At 37.3% G+C, this 20,907-nt stretch overlaps 2 protein-coding genes across 2 annotated transcripts; both read right to left on the reverse strand.

Moving 5' to 3' along the window:
• Nucleotides 1–8,480: 8,480 nt before the first annotated feature.
• Nucleotides 8,481–10,670, reverse strand: LOC110908257 (heat shock cognate 70 kDa protein). Its single transcript, XM_022153172.2, has 2 exons — nt 10,451–10,670; nt 8,481–9,757 (listed from the first exon to the last, which is right to left on the reverse strand). The coding sequence occupies exons 1-2, from the start codon at nt 10,668–10,670 to the stop codon at nt 8,481–8,483; spliced, it is 1,497 nt and encodes a 498-aa protein (XP_022008864.1).
• Nucleotides 10,671–18,409: 7,739 nt separating this feature from the next.
• On the reverse strand, nt 18,410–19,408 carry LOC110906588. The gene has a single exon (XM_022151697.1). It carries the CDS (start codon nt 19,406–19,408, stop codon nt 18,410–18,412), a length of 999 nt encoding a protein of 332 aa, XP_022007389.1.
• Nucleotides 19,409–20,907: the final 1,499 nt, after the last annotated feature.

A 20,907-nucleotide genomic window follows, 5' to 3' on the forward strand; every position in this document is an offset into this window, starting at 1 on the left:
AACCGAAAATAAAAAATAAAAAAAATTACGTTTCCTAAAACCTACGACGTCCATTTTTTTTTCACCTCTTCCTTCATCCTCCGATAAACCTCACGTTCATCCTCCGGAACCGATTCGAGATCCAACCGCATAATCCTAAAATCTTCCGCTCGAGCATAGTCGGACGACACGGTTTTCTTGTGACTATACTTTTCGGTCGCGAACTCTTTGAACGAACGGAATTCGTTTATCAAGTCGTCCATTTTTGACGACGCCTTCTCGCCTCTACCTCCACTCGAGCCGCCACCTCCACTCGAGCCGGACACTTTACGCTTTCCGGCCGCTTCTTTTTTTGCTTTGTCCCTCCCGGTGGGACGTTCCGACTCGTGAATGGGCAACGCATCCTCGTCATCTTCCGGGTCGTCGTTTATGTCAATTTGACATCGAGCGGTGGAGCCTCCCGCACTATAGCTTCCGGACTCGGAAGTTTTAGTGCGTTTGGCCGTTGCGACCTCATTTGGATCCGGCTTCCATTTTTGTTCTTTCGGGTTCAACCATCTTTCCCTTCCCTTTCTTTTTTTTGCGCGTGAGCTCTTGCGGTGGTGATTCGGGGACGACTTCTTCATCATCATCTTCAAGTTGAACCGGGGGTTGCGATTGGGATTGTAGTTGTTCAAACGTGTTGCGTTGCATGATTTGTTGGAGCGCTTGATATTGTTGAACTTGTTGTAGTTGAGACATTTGTGAGAAGGCGTTGGGTGTTTGTTGGAAACCCGAAAACGGAAATTGCGAAGCCCCCCACGAAGGATCCATAGTCGGAGTGTAAGCGGGACTAGAAAAAAAATTAGGTTGGTTCGGATTGGGATTATTCGGGTTGGGGTTGTTCGGGTTGGGGTTGTTTGGGTTGAATGGATTCATGTTTGGGAGAGAATGGTATAAAAAATATAGAGTTTTTTTATAAAAAAGGATGAGAAATGGAGAAGAATGGGAGTAGAATGAGAGAAATTGGTTTAAAAAAGGATTGGGATTGTGGTATTTATTTAAAAGGAAATTGATTTATTTTTTTTTTTTTTTAATAAACTAGCCGTTTTTTAACGGTCGGATTTTTGAATGAGGCTCGGCCCACCCGGCTGTGGGTGGCCGATGTTGATGGAAGCCGGGCCAGGGGGGCGGTGTGGGGGTCCGGCGCCGGGCCAAGCCGGGCCAAGCCGGCCCCCATACCCACTAGTCTTATTTGCAGAGCCGGATATGTGCAGGGTTTACAACAGTGAAAGCCAGCTAGGCAAATTGATTTTAATACATAGGATGATGGAAGAGGGATTTCAAATCCCTGTGATCCCGGTGGTTTGTTGGTGTAGCCAAAGGAAAGTATATCAGAAATTCTTGTGAAAATCAACTGGGAAGATTTGATCGGTTGATTTAATTCAAAAAAGTATGCCATACACATTGATTTAATTGCTCCTTTAAATCCAGTTAAAATCTTTTCAAATTCTTTAAAAAATCTTTTTTAAAAATCTTCAAGATTTAATAGTTCATTCATGTATTTAGGGAACTATTTTTTGTATCCTTGCCATTTATCTTTCTCTTTTCACCAAAATAAGTATAATACACCAAAATATGTGTAATTTGTATCCTTGCCATTCATCTTTCTTTTCACTCATTTATCTACTTGCCTCGTAAACATCGGATTTGTTATATAACCATACATTTAGCTATTAATGAATTAACTTAAATTTTTATGCCGCAGTAACGCTCAACGGGTAAATTCTAGTTAACTCTAATCTTAATCTTTATTAGAATATTCCCAATGGTAAAATTGTTTTCTTTTTTTAGTATTATCTGAACCCACCTCGCCCCCACTCCCTAACTAGTCAAACAAAAGATGCAAATTTCCATAACCAGTCAAAATTAAAAAAAACTAAACAATCAAAATATTTGCTTTCAAAAATTGTAAAATATAGAAGAAAGTTTTTAAGTTAATTAAATATCTGTCATGTCAGTGAAAGATTTACTGATGTGGTTTTTCAACAAGAGTGTGGCATTACATCTTGATGTGGTGTCGTATTCCGAATATTTTTGCTTTCTTAGTGAAAGATTTACTAGAGCTTCATAAAAGAACTGAGGATCAAAAGTTAAGAAGACAGTGCTTCAGGGATTGTCATTATTACGTGTTGGAAAATTTGGAAGATAAGGAACGAGGTTATTTTTAAAAGTAAGAGATATAATGTTATAGAGGTAGTGTCCGATGCCAAAGTGTTGGGTTTTTTATGGTATAGATATCGTTTTAAAAAAGGTTCGGTGGTTTGGGATGAGTGGTGTAAATTTGAATTGATGTAAGGTTCTGTTTGTTTGGGTTGCTGTTTCTGGCTTGGAGATAGCTTCCTGTTGGTGTTTTTTATGAAAGTTGAAGTTTAAAAAAAAAAATCTATCAGGTGAAAACCTTAATAATAGAGTAAGTTGACTGTTAAGTTGTTTAGTTGACTGTCCGATCTAAAAAATTAACATGACCCCAATTACCATATTAACTAGTTACACAACATGAAAAGAAAAAGAAAAAAGCTGATTTTAGTTGGAAAAAGTTCAGTGGTTACTTAACCACACATGATAATCGATGCATGTAGATTAGAACTGAATAAGAGAGTCAAATATTTTTATACTTATAATATGATCATATATTATATATGGTTGTCAAAAATATTAGATTTCGGTTCAATGTAATAGGACTGAAGAGTATGCAAGTCAATGTAAAAAGATTTGCTTGAATATGGTTGTAGCAAAGCAAAACACCACCTTGCAAAAGATTGCATTGTTTGTGACCAAGTTAAAGGCAACATTTGACAGGAAACACCTTACAAAAGAAACACTACTTAATCGTCTCATTGCTTAGCCTTTTTCACCATCTTCTTGATGTCATCCTTGGACAAATCTCCACTCTTAGCAATTGTGATACTTCTTTTATTACCAGTGGATATCGCCTCAGCTGAAACATTAAGAATGTTGGCCCGAACTTGGATCTTGATCTCTAACGAGCGTGAATAACTTGAATAATAACAACTTTATAACAATCGAATAAGAGTATATACAATACAAATCGAATGAGAGTAGTGAATACAAAATGAAATCTAACTATCTCTATTTATAGTTTCTAAGAGGCACGAATGAATAGACACAACTCTTCGTGAAAGGGTATGTCTCTTGGATTGTGTGGTTGAGATTGAATGATGAAAAGGTATGTCGATCCTTAGCCACTCGATCAACCGTCGCATCCCTTCCTTCTCTTTGCCTTGCACCGATTCACAGAGGGATGTGTGTAGAGACACACCTCTTCGCTAAATGATGGTGGTTACCAAGTTCCATGTTGTCAACTTTAGTCCCTTAGTTTCATAACCGCTTGTAACCGCCACTTTAATATAAATCTAATCTATCTATTCTAAACTAACTAACATGGTGTTAAGAGATTAACTTGGTTTTCATTCACCCCCTTAATCTCGAACATCCATGAGTTGCTTTAAATCTTGAATTCCGAGCAGTTCCCTCATTGTAGCAAACTTGATCCTTGCTAGTGCCTTTGTTAGTATATCTGCCCGTTGTAGTTCTCCACTTATGTGCTCCACAGTGATATCTTCGTTTTCCACGCATTCTCTTATGAAGTGATAGCGTGTATCAATGTGCTTGCTTCTTCCGTGAAAGACTGGATTCCTCATGAGTGCTATTGCTGAAACGTTATCAACTCTGAGTGTTATCTTTTCTTCCTTCCAGCCTGTGATTTCACTTAACAATCTTTTAAGCCATAGTGCTTGACATGCTGCTGCAGTGGCTGCCATAAATTCTGATTCGCATGATGAGAGTGCCACTGTTTGTTGCTTTTGTGTACACCAGGTTATAGGTGATTCTCCAAAGTAGAATACCAGACCAGTTGTTCCTTTTCCTTTGTCTGTATTAACTCCAAAACTACTATCGCTATAACCTGTGATCTTACATCCTCCTTGTCTTTTGTAGATGATTCCATGATCTTTAGTTCCTTTGATGTAACGTAGTATTTGCTTTACTGCTTTCAGGTGTTGCTCCTTTGGTTCTTGCATGAATCTACTAAGTAGACTGACTGGGTAACATAGATCTGGTCTTGTATGCAATAAGTACCTGAGAGATCCTATCAGGCTTCTGTAGTGTGTTGCATCTACTAGATCTCCTTCTTCAGTCTTTGTTAGTTGAGTTCCTGGAGTCATGGGTGTCTTTGTGTCATTGCAGGATAACATATCAGCGTCTTTGAGTATCTTATTGATGTATCCTGTCTGCTTGATGCCTATCTCACCCCCTGTTTGAATTACTTCGATTCCCAGATAGTATGCTAGCAATCCTAGATCGCTCATATCAAACTTGTTCTTCATCTGAGACTTGAAGATGTCTATTTCCTTCTTTGATGTTCCAGTGACTATCAAGTCGTCAACGTAGACTCCAACTATTAGTGTAGAGGCTTCATTCGTCCTTGTATAGATTGCGCTTTCTAAAGTGCACTTCTTGAAGTTAAGTGACTTTAGGGTTTGATCTAATTTCGTATTCCAAGCTCTTGGTGCTTGTCTCAATCCATACAGTGCTTTTGATAGTCTGTAAACTTTTCCTTCATCTCCTGGCTTTATAAATCCTTCTGGTTGTGATACATAAACTTCTTCCTTGAGGTCTCCGTGTAAGAATGCAGATTTCACATCTAGATGATGTACCTCCCAACCTTGATATGCTGCTAAAGCCAACATTAGTCGTACCGTCTCCATACGTGCTACTGGTGCAAAGACTTCGTCAAAGTCTATTCCATGTTGCTGAACATATCCCTTTGCAACTAGCCTTGCTTTGTGTCTGACAATATTTCCATTTGCATCTTTCTTAGTCTTGAATACCCACTTTAGGCCTATTGCCTTGTGATCTCTTGGCAATTCCGTCAAGCTCCAAGTGTTATTCTTGTTTATCGAGTCTAACTCAGCCTTCATTGCTTCAATCCACTTTCTGTCACTAGATGCTTCCTTGTAATTCCTTGGTTCTTCTTCAGCGAGTAATAATTCATGTGGATCTAACTGAATTTCTTCTGTTTCGTCATACAGTTCTTCGAGACTTCTTAGTCTTACTGGAGTATTGCTGATATTTCCTGTTGTACTTTCAGAAGTGGATGGACCTCCATTTTGTATGTTGCTTGAATTTCATGCTGAGTTCTGATTGTATGAATATGCTGGCGGGGTTACATAGGAGTCTTGTTCTTCTGTCTGATCTACTCCTGAATCGTCATGATGTGGCCCGCTACTGTCTGGTCCGCTACTGCCTGGACTACTTGGCTCATTTTCTTCTAACTCTGGTGGTATGTCATCTTCATGAATGACAAAGTTCGTCCATTCGGGATTCCCTGAATCTACCGTTTCCATATAACTATCCCAGTTCCATGGTTGACCCTCCATGAACTTTACATCTCTACTGACACATATCTTGTTCTTTGCTGGATCATATAATCTATACGCCTTTGATCCTTCTTCTATTCCAAGATAAACCATAGGTGCGCTTCTATCATCTAACTTCTTTTGTTGAAGTGGTAGTACCTTAGCGTAAGCAGTGCAGCCAAAGACTTTCAAATGTTCTAGATTTGGCTTCCTTCCTTTCAGTGCTTCATATGGTGTCTTATTCACCAGGGCTTTTGTCGGAACCCTGTTTAGTACGTATATCGCATGTCGTACTGCTTCACCCCAAAAGTTCTGTGGCATGTTCATTGCCTTTAACATACTGCGAGTAGTGGATAACATCGTCCTGTTTCGCCTTTCTACTACTCCATTTTGCTGTGGGGAGTATGGTGCTGTAAGCTGTCTTGCTATGCCATTTGTTTTGCAATACTTGTTGAATTCAGCCGATGTGAATTCACCTCCTCTATCCGTCCTTAGCATTTTTAACTTGGTCTGCGCTTCCTTTTCCACCTTTCCTTTGAACTCTTTGAATGTTTCGAATGCTTGATCTTTGGAAGTTAGTAAATATGCCCACATGTAGCGAGTACAGTCGTCTACAAGTAAGAATATATACTTCTTCCCAGCATGTGTTGGTGGAGTTATAGGACCACACAAATCTCCATAGACTAAGTCCAGAGGTTTTAAAGATCTGAACTTTGCCTGATTTGGAAATGGTGCCCTACTATGCTTTCCTAATAAGCATGCGTCACAGACTTGACTAGCATGACTTATTTGGGGAACTCCATGTACCAAGTTCTTACGAGTCATTTCTTTAATAGCGTCGAAGTGTAAATGGCCTAACCTCGCGTGCCATAACCATGCTATGTCTTCCGTCTTTGATAGTAAGCAGATTGGTTTTCCTGTCTTCAGTTTGACCTTGTACAGCCTATTCTTCAATCTTTTGACTCGCATTAGTAGCTTTCTGTTTCGATCTCGGATAGTCAGTAAGTCTCCGTCCATAACCACTTTGCAACCAGTTTCTGTAAGTTGTCCGAGGCTCAATATATTGGTCTTCAGACTTGGAATGTAGTATACTTGTGAAACAATCTTTTGTTCTTGATTCATACATTCCAGTAGTATTGAACCTTTGCCTTTAATTTCTACGTGTGACCCATCACCAAAACGTACTTGCCCTGTCACCGTTTCATCTAATTCCTTGAAGTGACTTCGCACTCCTGTCATGTGGTTGCTGGCCCCGTTGTCTAAGTACCATAGATTTTCATCTCCTGAGGCATAACTTGCTGGTTTTATCTGTTCCTCGTTTAGCAGAGCCCTTTCTTGAACATTTTCTTCTTGTATTGTCATCAACAATACGGGTGCTTCGTCTTCCTCGACGAGGTTTGAATGCTCTTGCACTTCGTCTTTCTCAGAACAATCCTTCCTGTAGTGTCCAAACTTTTGACACTTAAAACATTGGATCTTACTTAAGTCGGTTCTTGCAAACTTCCTCCAGTTTCTTGAATTTCCATTTCTAGGCCTTGATGTAGATCCTTCGTTTCTGGGACTTTGCCTATTTCCGTTGTTTCGCCAATTTCCACGCGTCTGGTTAAACCTACCACGACCGCGGTTTCCAAATTGCCTTCCTCTGTTGTTATCCTGATGTGTAAACATAAGCCTATCTTGGCTTTCTCCTTGATTTCCTTTCTTTAACTTGAGACGTTCTTCATATGTCTTTAACCTTCCGATTGCTTCTTGTAGCGTCATGGTTTCTATATCGGAGTATTGTTCCATAGAGGCAACGATTTGAGTAAACCTATCCGGTACGCCATTTAGGAGTTTGCGTACTAGAGTCGGTTGACTCATAGTCGATCCTACTTCTGTTGCTCGGGTAACGATACTATTGATCTTTGCGGTGAATGAATCAATAGTGTCGTCATCCTTCATTTGCAACATCTCAAATTCTGACATTAGCGTGTGCATACGCGCCTTTTGTACCCGATCTACGCCAACGTGTCTAATCCTTAGATTTTCCCAAATTTCCTTTGCAGTCTTACAACTTGCAACTTGCAATACAACGTCCTCTGGTATTGCTTGAAACAAATATGCAATGGCAGACTTATCTTTCTTCGTGTCTACCGTTGCATTTTCTGCCGGTTCAATCGTTTCCCACAAACCATTCGCTTCAAGAATCGTCTTGATACGAATAGCCCAAACCGTATAGTTTGTTGGTTTCAGAATCGGACACTGAAACTGGGAAAGAGAATTTCCATTTATCGTACTTTGCCCAGTCGCTCCTGACATATCTTCTTTCCGAATAATCTTCACTTTTACTAAACTTTCCTTTTGGTTTCAATATATCTTAACAACCCCGATTCCCCGAATCGTGTAATAACCAAAACAACCAAATCAAACTAATTCGCACTATAACCCCGGAATCAAAACAAACGAACCCTAGATTCCTAACCGTTCGGTTCAACCGACTTCCTAGAACCGAAAATAAATCCTGAAATTGAAACTTTGCGAATTTAAACGAAATTGAAACCTGATCGCGAATTCCCTGCGATGCCTTGCGATTCCCACGCCTAGAGCCTGATGCTCTGATACCACTTTGTTGGCCCGAACTTGGATCTTGATCTCTAACGAGCGTGAATAACTTGAATAATAACAACTTTATAACAATCGAATAAGAGTATATACAATACAAATCGAATGAGAGTAGTGAATACAAAATGAAATCTAACTATCTCTATTTATAGTTTCTAAGAGGCACGAATGAATAGACACAACTCTTCGTGAAAGGGTATGTCTCTTGGATTGTGTGGTTGAGATTGAATGATGAAAAGGTATGTCGATCCTTAGCCACTCGATCAACCGTCGCATCCCTTCCTTCTCTTTGCCTTGCACCGATTCACAGAGGGATGTGTGTAGAGACACACCTCTTCGCTAAATGATGGTGGTTACCAAGTTCCATGTTGTCAACTTTAGTCCCTTAGTTTCATAACCGCTTGTAACCGCCACTTTAATATAAATCTAATCTATCTATTCTAAACTAACTAACATGGTGTTAAGAGATTAACTTGGTTTTCAAAGAATACCATTTGCATCCATGTTAAAGCAAACCTTGATCTTTTCTACACCTTTAGGGGCTGCTGGAACGCCATCAAGGCTAAAAGTGTCAAGAAAGATGTTTTCTTTGGTATACTTGCCCTCGCCCTGATATACATTAAATGGAACAGATACTTGGTTGTCCACGGATGTATGATAGATCCCCTCCTTGATGGTGGGTATGGGTGTGTTCTTGGGGATCAGAACACTCATGTCAATCTCACGACTAACCCTGATGCCAAGAGAAAGAGGGGTCACATCTAATAGCACAAAATCCTTCACCTTTTGGTTCCCATAACCACTTAAGTTTGCAGCCAACACCGCAGCACCACATGCCACAGCTTCATCCGCGTTAATGCTCTTGCAAGTTGGTTTTCCATCAAAGAACTCCGTCAGCATTTGTTGCACTTTGGGAATCCTTGTCGACCCACCGACAATAACCACATCATCAATATCGCACTTTTGCATATTTCCATCTCTCAGACAGGTCGCCACATGCTTAATGCACATGTTAAAGAAACCAGCATTAATCTCCTCGAATTTTGCCCTGCTGAATTTAGTTGAGAAGTCAATTCCCTCGTACAAGCAATCGATTTCAATTGGTGTTTGTATTGTTGATGACAAATCTCTCTTCGCTTTCTCACAGGCAACTTTTAACCTCATCTTTGCTCTTGCATTCTCACTCACATCTTTTTTTTCTTTCTTCAAAAAGATTTCAACACAATGATTCACCATCAACTTGTCAAAATTTTCCCCACCCAAGTGAGTATCACCACCCACTGCTTTAACAGTAATTGTACCAGCCTTGTTGATCTTGAGAAGAGACACATCAAAGGTTCCACCACCCAAATCAAATATAAACACATTTTTCTCTCCAGGACAGTTTGCCTCAACCTTCTTGTCTAGACCGTACGCGATTGCTGCTGATGTTGGCTCATTAATCAAGCGCAAGACATTAAGGCCCGCCAACACACCAGCATCCATTGTCGCCTGACGTTGCTTGTCATTAAAATACGCAGGAACGGTTATCACGGCATCAGTAACCGTTGTTCCAAGAAATGCTTCAGCAGCCTCTTTCAAGTTTCTTAGAATCATCGAAGATATTTCTTCTGGTGAAAACTTCTTTTCGTTTGACTCATGTTCAAATACGATGATTGGTTTATCTCCAGAGCCTTCAATCACCTCAAAAGGTCTAGTTTCAATGTCTTGCTGCACTACACCATCACTGAATCTAGCTCCCATCAAACGTTTAACATCTGCAAATTATTTAAAAAAGTACAAAGCTTCAGAATGTCATAAAATATAAAGATAGACGTTATGTGAGGGAGTGACTAGGGTTTTATTTTATATAATGCACCTAGAAAACGAAATTTCATCAAATATCAGATTTCATAGTAAAAACACAAAGCTTCAAAATGTCATCAAATATAATATTTATATAAGATGAATGACAAGGGTTTTATATATTGCATCAGGAATATGAAAGTAAACAAGGGTTTTTATATTGTACCTAGAATATGAAAGTTCATCAAATATAAGAGTTATATAAGATGAATGGAAGTTCACAAACATAAGATTTCATAGTAAAAACACAAAGCTTCAAAATGTCATCAATTATAAGATTTATATAAGATGTGAATGACAAGGGTTTTATATATTGCACCTAGAATATGGAAGTTAATCAAATATAAGAGTTATATAAGATGAAGGACGTACAGATAGAACATGGAAGTTCATCAAACATAAGATTTCATAGTAAAAACACAAAGCTTCAAAATGCCATCAATTATGAGATTATAATAGAATACTAAAGTTCATCAAATTAATATGAGATTGGACATTAAATGAATGAAATGAAATGGCTAGAATATTGAAGTTCATTAATAGGAAAGTTCACCAAAATGAATGAAATGGCTATAATATGAAAGTTGTTGATTAAAGAAACTTACCGAAAACAGTGTTTTTAGGGTTCCTGGTGATTTGATTTTTTGCAGCTTCACCTACTAACATTTGCATACCATCCCACGCAACACATGAAGGAGTAATTTTGTTACCTTGTTGATTAGGAATGATCTCAACACGATTGTGCTTATCAAACCAGGCTGCCACACAAGAGTATGTTGTTCCAAGATCAATTCCAATCGCAGTTTTTTCAACTCTCCCGGCCATCTTCAAACAAGTGAAAGGTGCACGATTGCCGGCCATCTTCAAACCATGAACGCCTTCAAATTTCAAATCCATGGGACGCCTTGATAAATTAAAAAAGCTACTTAAAAAGCAGAGAAATGATCAATGTGCATACGAAACTAAAACAGTGAAATGAAGATCACGTCAAATATCAAATCCATGGGAACTTGCAAAAAGTTACTCAAAAAGTTTTATTATGGGAACTTGCAATAAAACAATGGTTTACACAATAATGAAATTCTGTTTTTTGTTTTGAAACTAAACTAAATACAAATTCGCGTTGTTAAACTCTAAATTAGTGCGACCTTATTTTTTTATTATAGTTATAAACTTATTCTAAATTTTTCTAAGAGCATTCGCATCCATTCTATCAAATTTTCACCTTAAATTATACTAAAAAACACTACATTTTCTCTCTCCTTTTCAATTAAATAATATTTTTTATACCTTTATCATTACCTTTTCTCTCTCCTTCACTCACAATCACTTTCAAAATATATTAAAAAATTATAGGGGGTGAACAGTGTCCCCCCAAATATACAGATAAAAAGTAACATTTTCTCTCTCCTCTACTCACAACCACTTTTTATACTATTTACATTATAAAAACTTCACACACACACACTTTGATGGATTGGATGTGAATGCTCTAAGGTTTCATATAATATACTTTTACATTTCACGTTGTTAAGACAGTTAAAAAATTAAGCTGTGATTTATTTGTTGTTAAAAAAAGTATTTATGTTAGCTTCTCAGCTAGCTATGTAATATAATTTTACACTAGTTTTTTACCTGCCGCGCGTTGCGGCGGCACCGTCATACGTGACGTGATAAATTATAGATTATAATCAACGAGTGCGTTTGCAAACTAAATTTATGTTGAAGCGTAGAGTAATCCAAATTCATACCATTGAATAAAAATGTATTATATCTGACACGACTTGTTTCCAAACAAAATTTACGTTGAAACGTAGACCTACTCAAAATGCATACAAAATATACACGTGTGTCGGCGCCGTACGCAGCGTGATAACTCTAGGCTATAATCGACAGTACTCGTTTCCGAACTAAACTTACGTCGAAACGTATAGTAACTCATTTATATTGTCGAATGAAAATGTATTATATTTCATCCGATTTATTTTCAAACAAAATTTATGACAAAACAAAGTACAACTCAAAACGTACATAAAAGTAAAACTTTATATTGTTGACTCGCCTTATTTCCAAATAAAATTACATTAAATTGTATTCAACAAAAACCTTTTCGAGTATATTAGGTTATGAAATAGTGTTAAATAAGAACGAAAAAAAAAGATAAATAAATAAAAACTTGTCATCGTCACCAGAAACATAGTGCCTCTAAAAAAACAAAAAATAGTTGAAAACCCAATTTAGCTTCAAGAAAAGATAAAAGAATATGAAATTTGGGTTGGTGGCACTGTAGCCACCGACCTTTATCTTTAATATATAGTTAATTCAAGATTGTTAAAGCAGTTATAAAATTTAGCAGGAGTTATATGTTGTTAATAAAAACTATGTTAGACCATTGGGTATGGGGGAGGATAGTCTCCAAAGGACTATCCTCCACATAAGCGCCATGTAGGCAAAGGAGAAGGACCCTCCCCTTAGAGACTATCTAAGGGTGAAGGGGGTGCACCCCTAATTAGGTGAGTGAAATTTTTTTTTAACCCAATCATACGTTGCCATGTCATTTCCCCTCTATAACTCCCCTCTTGTCCAAAAACGTACGGGGTGCACCCCTCTTAGGGGAGTTGTTTTTTTATTAAAAAAAAAAAAAAAAAAAAAAGAAAACAAAAAACTGATTGGTTGATACAAGCATGGGGCCCACCATCTCTCTTTCTCTTGTTCGGTGACTGATCCACCCAACCACCTCACCGAAATGGGTAACCGCATGAACGGCGGTGTCTTACCGCTCGGCGAAAAGGGTCACCGAAGGGGGTTGCCGAAGGCACCCCGTTCACCCTAAGGGTGTGGGGATGCTCCTCCTTCAATTTTTTTATTGTTATTATTTATTTGATTTAATTAATTATTGAAAACAAATTAATAAAAATAAAAAAGTTACATTTAAACAAAACCTAAAAAAACAACCTAAAGTTACATTAAATAAAAAAAAAACACACCTAAAAAAAATCTAAAGTTACATTTAAATTAAAAAAAAGCGTTTGGCATTTGTTGGTAACCCGCAAAAGCGTTGTCCATTACGGGTGTGTAGCCGGATGACGAAAACGGGTGTGAACTTGAGTTGGGATTATTTGGGTTGTAGGGATCCATAATTTTTTTAAAGGTTTGGAGAGTTTTTTTTTTATAAAAATGAGAGAAAAGTGGAAGTAGTTTGGTAAAAAAGTGGGGTGAAAAGGAGTTGAATTTATAGTGGTGGGGTAATTTTTTTTTTTAAATGTTGCAAGTTACCGTTTCAAGGGCCCACCCCATTCAGAAAGCCAGCCGGTCTCCAACGTCCAAATTCAAACGGATAAGCCATGCCGGGCCCCAAGGGGACAGTGTTTGACGAGGCTAAAGGGGTGGGACGGCCCTCTGCCGTTCCCCACACCCAATGGTCTTAGCTTCTTAGCTAAGCTAAGATAATAGGTAATGATTATAGAGACTGATATGAATGTACTTGGGCTGAAGAGACATCACCTCATCATTGATTAGACATTTCATATTGTTGAATTGTAACTTGAAATAGTGAATCGGTAACTTAATCTAGTTAGTCCGAGCCAAGCCAATAAAATCTAGCTTATGGCAGGACAATTTAAGTTCTTCTTTAAACACTCAAATTCAATTCTCATTTGGTGTAAAGTATAAGACATTGATGGGTAGTGATAGAAGACACACAGAAATCTGTGTTCAATCCTTGATCCAAAGAGTTTAACGGTAATTTTACCGTAGTACCTATGGACGGGTGGGTTATCGGGTTGCGAGGCACTAAACCGAATATTTTTTAGTTTCATATACACTACTAGAAAACTTGGTTTTTGTCATGTAATTTTTTGTTACAAAATGGTAGCAATATCTTTGCTCTCACCAGTTTGCCACCGAAAATACGGTGACAAAAACACCCGTGTCAATTGCCCTAATGCCACCAAATAGCCACCATTTTTATATTTTGTTACCTTATTTTTACTATCACAAAATTGGTCAAAATTATTTGTCACCGCTTCATGTTTGCTGCGCTCCGCCTTGTTTACCACCGAGTTTGCCACCGAATATGACGTGCTTTCATACCATTTAGCCACTGATATTACCACCATTTAGCCATTAGTTTTTGCATGTTTTGATACCATTTAGCCACCGATATTGTCACCATTTAGCCACCATTTTTTTACACCATTTGCTACCATTTATTGGTTACTTGGTTTGGAATATTGGTTTTTAATTCAAATTTTTTCTCCTGCTAATTTCATCAAAATTACATAGCAATAAAACTAAAAAATTATTTAAAAAAGTAAAATAAAATCCAAAAATTATATAAAACATATTGTTTTCAAAAGCGTATAATAAATACCAACTAAAACATAAAATAACTAAAATTATCGTAATAAGATAAACATCTAAACATTCAAAACCAAGTATTTATTGCATATCTTCGAACTGCAGCTGTTAACATAGCTTCAATTTGTAACATCCTATCAAGCATAACATCTTTATCCACCTTATCTTTTTTTCTTTTTCAGCCAACAACCCCGCAATAATTCCATTGAACCTTTCTTTTTCTTCATCTTTTTCCTTAACGAGCTCCGTGATAACTAAGTTCAACTTATCAATCTATAAAACAACCAATGAATAGAATCAAGAAATCAGAATTAACGAAAAGTAATAATGGGTCAAGTTGGTTGCAAAGAAAACAAAATACAATTGTGAGCTACAATTCAAGTGCTAGAAGCTAAATAACATGTTCTAGTTTGTTTATATATTAAGAAGGAAATAATATACCTAATTTTAAAAACATATTTTTGTATGAAACAACCCGTAAAGAAGGTGCAATTAAATCAATATGAAATTCCTTAACATTCTCACTAATTTAAGAGTATCAAACCTAACAATAAAAATCAAGCATCGCAAACCAAACAAACATAATAACACTGGGAAACGATATAAATGCACAAAAGTTATTAGTCTAAAAGGATTAAAAATACCTCAGGGTCTTCTCTGCTATGTACACACGAGTCACTAATTGCCTAACCCGTACACTTTTCTTTTATTCTTGCCCTTAGCTCGTGACCACAAGTTTTTGTCAAATTTTGGATGTTTATTACGTTCTTTCCCATACTTCTCCACAAGAAAACCTTCATTTGCAACTGTAAACGACTCCTAGATGATAAAAAAGTAAAACCACAATTTCCACAAAATACAAGATTCAACAACACAATTAAGCACTCATGATTATCAAACAAACCTGTGTATGATCAGATGTGTGTGAGCCGACCTAACATAAACTTTGGTGATCATACTTGACACGTTAACTATTATTAAAAAAAAGGGTAAATTACCTTTTGAGTCCCTGTGTTTTATGGGTTTTAATCACTTGAATCCAAAAGCAAAAAGTTTAACGACCTGAGTCCCTATAAGCATTTTCTTTAACCATTTGAGTCCAAATTTCTAAGACTGTTAGAAATTTTTGGTTAAGTATTGTTAAATGACCAAAATACCCTTATCTTTAAAAAATAAAAAATAAACTATCATCAGCAAACAGTCAGATCAAACATTCAAACACTCTAAAAGTAAGAACCCTAATTTTCTAACTACAAACTGCAACCTCCAATCAATAACGATTCCCAGAAATCAAAACCCTCCCAATCTCAAAACTCAAAAACCCATCAATAGCCGCATACTGCACCTGAACCGGAATAAGACACTTATTATCTCAACCACTCATCGTAACCCCATTCACAAACGCTCCAGTGGTTTCCGACGCACAGAACCAGAACCTGTAAAACCTCAAAAATTAGGGCTAAATCATCAACTAACGAACCAGAAGCTGTAAAACCTCAAAATCACCCGACATTTTCCAACTAATTTCAACACAAGCTAACACAATTACCGTGAGGATTCAAGACACTCGTTCTTTCTAGCTGATCTGTAAGTTCTCGAACCTTCTTCAACAGCTCTATTCGTCTTCAATTTGAGCGATTCGGTGTCTTCTAGGGTTTTGAATCTCGTTTCCGTCATAATAGGACACACTGCATTCATAACCGTAGTAATCCGAGGTGATCCGATCAAATATTCGATGCTGATTCGGATCTGAACTTTGGTATTCTGATAATACGTCGTCGTTTTCCAGATTCATCGTTTTTTTTTTGCATTTCGTATCGAGCAATTTGTCAGCAATTATGCTTTGAAACTCGATCTGGAGCCGTAATCGGATTCTCTAATGATTTTGTTGGAGGTGAAAGGTAGGTGGTGGTTATGACAGAGGTGGTGGTGACGGTAGTTGGGATGTAGAAGAAGAAGAATTTATTTAGGTTTTTATAAGGGTAAAGTACTTTGTGGTTAAATGACCAAATTACCCTTATAGTTAATAGATTTGGTGGATGGAGTTAGAAATTTGGACTCAAATGGTTAAAGAAAATGCTTATAGGGACTCAGGTCGTTAAACTTTTTGCTTTTGGACTCAAGTGGTTAAAACCCATAAAACACAGGGACTCAAAAAGTAATTTACCCTAAAAAAAAACTAAAACTTCTGAACAAAAAGTGAGTCGAGTCGACCCTATCTGTTGTAACTTGTACCAAAAAATTACTCCTTTTGACCCGTTACCTGATCCACTTAACCAGCCCATTTTCCACCACTAGAAGTGACTCAGTGACGATTAGAACGGAAACGAGGCTTGTTAATGACAATGCTCTAAGCTCCAAAAAGATCCCTTCTTTACACTTGTTGTCGACAAGAATGTAAAAATAATACGCACCATGTCCGTGAAGTACCGACATCATAGAAAAAAATGTCAAAAATCAAACCGGAACCATAAAACTAAAGATAATATTTTGGAAGGAAAAAGAGGTAGGTCAATCGGCAAGCAATTCAAAAAAAAAAAAAAAAAAAAAAACATAATGCCTCGTTTTAAATCAATCACCATTAAAATAACAATATAGTGAAATTTGTTAACGTGACTTCATTTCCTTTTAGGGAAAATGATAAACAAACTATTTAAACAACCAGACTTAAATTGTCTGAAACAAGGTAATGAAAATATGCATCTAAAAGTACTACCTTAGATGGATGTTCCAACAAAGCTGCACCAGATAATAGGAAATCGTCTATGAGATAAATCTCCTCCCTGCAAACTAAAAAGAATTAGTTGAGCATAGTTATTTTAAGGTTCATCGAGTCATTTGTAATGTTCAGAACTAACCCATCACCATCGGCTTCATGTTCTTCTATTATATTGTTTATTACTGATTAGCAAAATCTCCTTAGCTCATAAAAAACCCAGAAACATATATAAACTACAAACACAAATCTGCCAACAGAAAGTAAAACAAAACTGAACATTTATTTTTACTACACATGAGATGGATTGTATTAGATAATAGAGAAATCGCATGGCCTGAATTTGTCACTGCTGTAATGAATTAGTAATGATTCAAAATTCATTATGATAACTATAGTGTTAAGCCAATCAAGGAAGAAGCCTAAGGAATTATCTAAATTTGCAGGCGGCTTACACGAAATGTAATCAAAGTTAAAGGATGCTAGTAAAGCAGCCTTGCTAAACAAAATATAACTAACAATACTGAGAGCCACACAGTCACATTCAAAACAGAAAGTAGGTAAAATGATATATAAAAAGTATAATTATAAATATATGTAAAAGTAGCTTTAGATTATATAAATAAATAATTAAAAGAAAAGTAAATAATAAACAAGCAAGCAAGCATGAAAAACTACTCATGTGCACCCTTCAGAAATAGAGCTCAAATCGAGTAGAGTTCAAGCTCTCTTATGTTGTATGGGCCAAGCTCGGGCTCTGCTCGTTTATGCCCTATTCTAAATATTTCTTAAATTGTAACAAATTAAGAAACCAAGATAAGAACATATTGGTTACCTCATCAAAGAGACGAGCCATCGCCTCATAATTAAATTTTGAACCAAATTTCTGCACAAAATAATAAAAAACAGCTAAGTTAAGACAAAATACCAGTACAATCATTTTAACTTATGTTGGTCAAAATTACCTTTGAAAAATGTTGACTAGCAGCTTCTCCCGCTGTTTGGGGAGGCTTAATGTTAGCCTCTAACTCTCTTTTTTTTTTATTTTCTGTTTTCACGTCATACCATACATTTATAAATTAAACGAGCTCGAGCTCGAGCCTAAAAACAAGCTCATTTAATAAACGAGTCCGAGCCCGAGCTTCGCTTATCGAGCTCGAGCCAGTTCGCGAGCCTAATCGAGCTTTCGGTTTATATATTTTTATTAATATATTAAACATATATATATTTTTTTTGGTAAAGGGTTACCCCGGTTAAAATTTCATTCAACAACCAAATAAAACAAGTGAGGGATAATGTACCACCTCAGTTCTCTAGAATGATATGCCATTGCTAGAGTTTTACACAAAAACAAGCAACTACAGCAAACAAGAAACACAAGTCAAAACCGACAAAACAAGTAGCCACACACGACTACGATCACACGAGCTCATTAATCAGCCACATTCATCTTGGTCCAACAGCAACTCTCGAGGAAGACTCCACTCGATTAACACTGATTCACGCTATTTGTTCTTCGAAACTTCATTGTATGTAATTTCATTCTAACAGTCATAAGAACCACCTCGATAACTTGAGCCACGTTCCTTTTGTTAGACGAGAACAGTCTGTTGTTACGTTCTTGCCAAATAAAGTAAGCCGACGCCGCCACCACTAATTTACCAATTATGTGAGAAGCACGTTTTGAACCCGCATGATGCTTTAGATAATCCATAATGTCGTCCCATCTCTTCCCTATTATTTGCATACCCGCCTTCTCACGAACCCCATACCAGACTTGAGATGCAAAATCACACTCAAAAAAGAGGTGGTCGTGAGAGTCCGGCCCCAATGTACATAAGGAGCAGCACAATAAGTTATAGTTTGCATTACCCGACGCACGCCATTTGCACATGATATCCTGGGTTTTGAGTTTCTTGCAAACTATGAGCCACATAAGAAACGAATGCCAAGGGATAGCCTGAGGAAACCACACTATACGATCCCAATCAACCTGATCTTGAACTTCACGAATATCATTCCACACCCCAAATGTGCTATACTCCATATCTTCACCACTTCTAGAACGCCAAATAGTCCTATCTTGGACTTGTGAGTGTAACATCACATTAGCGAGTTGTTGCAAAATCGGAAATCTAGACACCCATGAATTCGGCCAAGCCCACCCATCGTTTTGGACCACATCTGCGACCGTAGCCCCCATCTCAAATCCCGCATTTGTTATCATTCTCGGAGTAATGAAGCGGCTCAAGGGACACACGTTATCCCATGTATCAAACCAGACTTGCGTATTGGCACCATTACCCAATTTAATCCAAATGTGTTGGCGTATTATCGACCTTAATTGAAGTATCTTACGCCAACCCCACATAATGTTATTCCGAAGAGGCACATCCCAAAAACTTCTCTCCCTGATACGATACGAGTGAACCCATTTAACCCATAAGGATTCCCTATGAGTCAAAAGGCTCCAAATATGAGCTACCATAAGGGCGTTGTTCATGTCAGAAATTCTCCGAATACCCAAACCTCCTTCTTTTTTAGGCAAACACACGCGACTCCATTTCACCTTAGCTTTACCTTTGATATTATTTCCTTGAGCCCATAGAAATCTTCACATCATGTCTTCAAGATCATGGACAATTCTTTTTGGTAAAATCAATACAGACGACCAATAGACATGCATAGACGATAAAACTGATCTAATAAGTTGGAGACGACCAGCAAAAGACAAGCTTTTAGCTTTCCAATCAGTGATTCTCGATTCCAAGTTTTCAACAAGCTTATTACAATCAGAATAATTCAATCGAGAAGAGATAAGAGGGACACCAAGATACCGAACCGGTAAAACACCTTCCTCGAACTGCATAATGCTTCGAATTTGGATCTTAACATAATTCGGAACTCCACCAAAAAAAAGCAGTGCTCTTAGCCATGCTAGGAACCAACCCCGACATATTCTTGAAAGTATTCAAAGATTCTTGAATGACAGCAGCTGACTTTGGATCACCACGAGCAAACAAGAAAAGATCATCTGCAAAACATAAGTTAATAATCCTCTGCTCTTCACATTTATGGTGGAATCTAAAAACATAAGTTAAACATATATTTATATATTAATAATTACCATTTATATAAATAAAAAAAATAACTAAATTATATATATAATAATAATTATAATTAATATAAATTTATAAATAAATACTAAATAAGTCGAGCCCGAGTCGAGCTCGAGCTTTAGAAATAAAGCTCGAATCGAGTCGAGCTCGAGCTCAAGCTTTCATATGTTAAACGAGCTCGAGCTCGAGCCTGGTCGAGCTCGGGCTCGGTTCGGCTCGTTTGCACCCCGACTTGCAGCCTCCTTAGCAGCAACTTCCTTAGCAGCTCGTTCCTGGAAGAAAAGAGGGTAGGTTGACACAAAACGTTAGTTTGCCCAAAATTCATTTTTTTTCATAACTAGTGTCTCAAAAGTTATGAGTAAAATGGACTGCAAAATACACTTCCCGTTTCCTATTAAGCTAAATGTTTTAATGTCAGCCATTAAAGAAGCCTTTCATACATAACTAATGAAGAAGTTAGTTAATCATCTGCATATTCTCATTTCCGTTGATTAGTTCCCATAGTTTTGTCTTATAAGAAAATTTCTTCAGGGTCAAGTATGTAGCCAGTGATCTACAACACAAAATATATGTAAATGTATCAGCACAAAATATAACCTACAGCTATGAGCTATCATTGAGTTCTCAGTGTGTTATTTCATGTTTGAGAGATAGTGTAGAAGTATACAGGGCCGTAGATATAGATGATATGTTTATGTATTGTTATTCTTATCACCACCACCACCACCACCATCACCACCACCACCACCACCACCATTGTTAGGGGAGGATTTTCTAACAATTAGTGATCCTTACTTGTTATCCTAATAGTGATCCTTACTTCTGTGACAGATAGTGATCCTCAGAAGAGCTTCAGGATCAGGATCAT

This window comes from Helianthus annuus, chromosome 14, assembly GCF_002127325.2.
Source record: "Helianthus annuus cultivar XRQ/B chromosome 14, HanXRQr2.0-SUNRISE, whole genome shotgun sequence".
Classification (NCBI taxonomy): Eukaryota; Viridiplantae; Streptophyta; class Magnoliopsida; order Asterales; family Asteraceae; genus Helianthus; species Helianthus annuus.

What these genes read in the sequence shown, in the direction of transcription:
- LOC110908257 (XM_022153172.2), bottom strand. Translation starts at nt 10,670, where the DNA reads ATGGCCGGGAGAGTTGAAAAAACTGCGATTGGAATTGATCTTGGAACA. An exon ending in CCCTAAAAACACTGTTTTCG is followed by an intron (nt 9,758 to 10,450) that starts GTAAGTTTCTTT and finishes AATAATTTGCAG; the next exon opens with ATGTTAAACGTTTGATGGGA.
- LOC110906588 (XM_022151697.1), bottom strand. Translation starts at nt 19,408, where the DNA reads ATGGTAGCTCATATTTGGAGCCTTTTGACTCATAGGGAATCCTTATGG.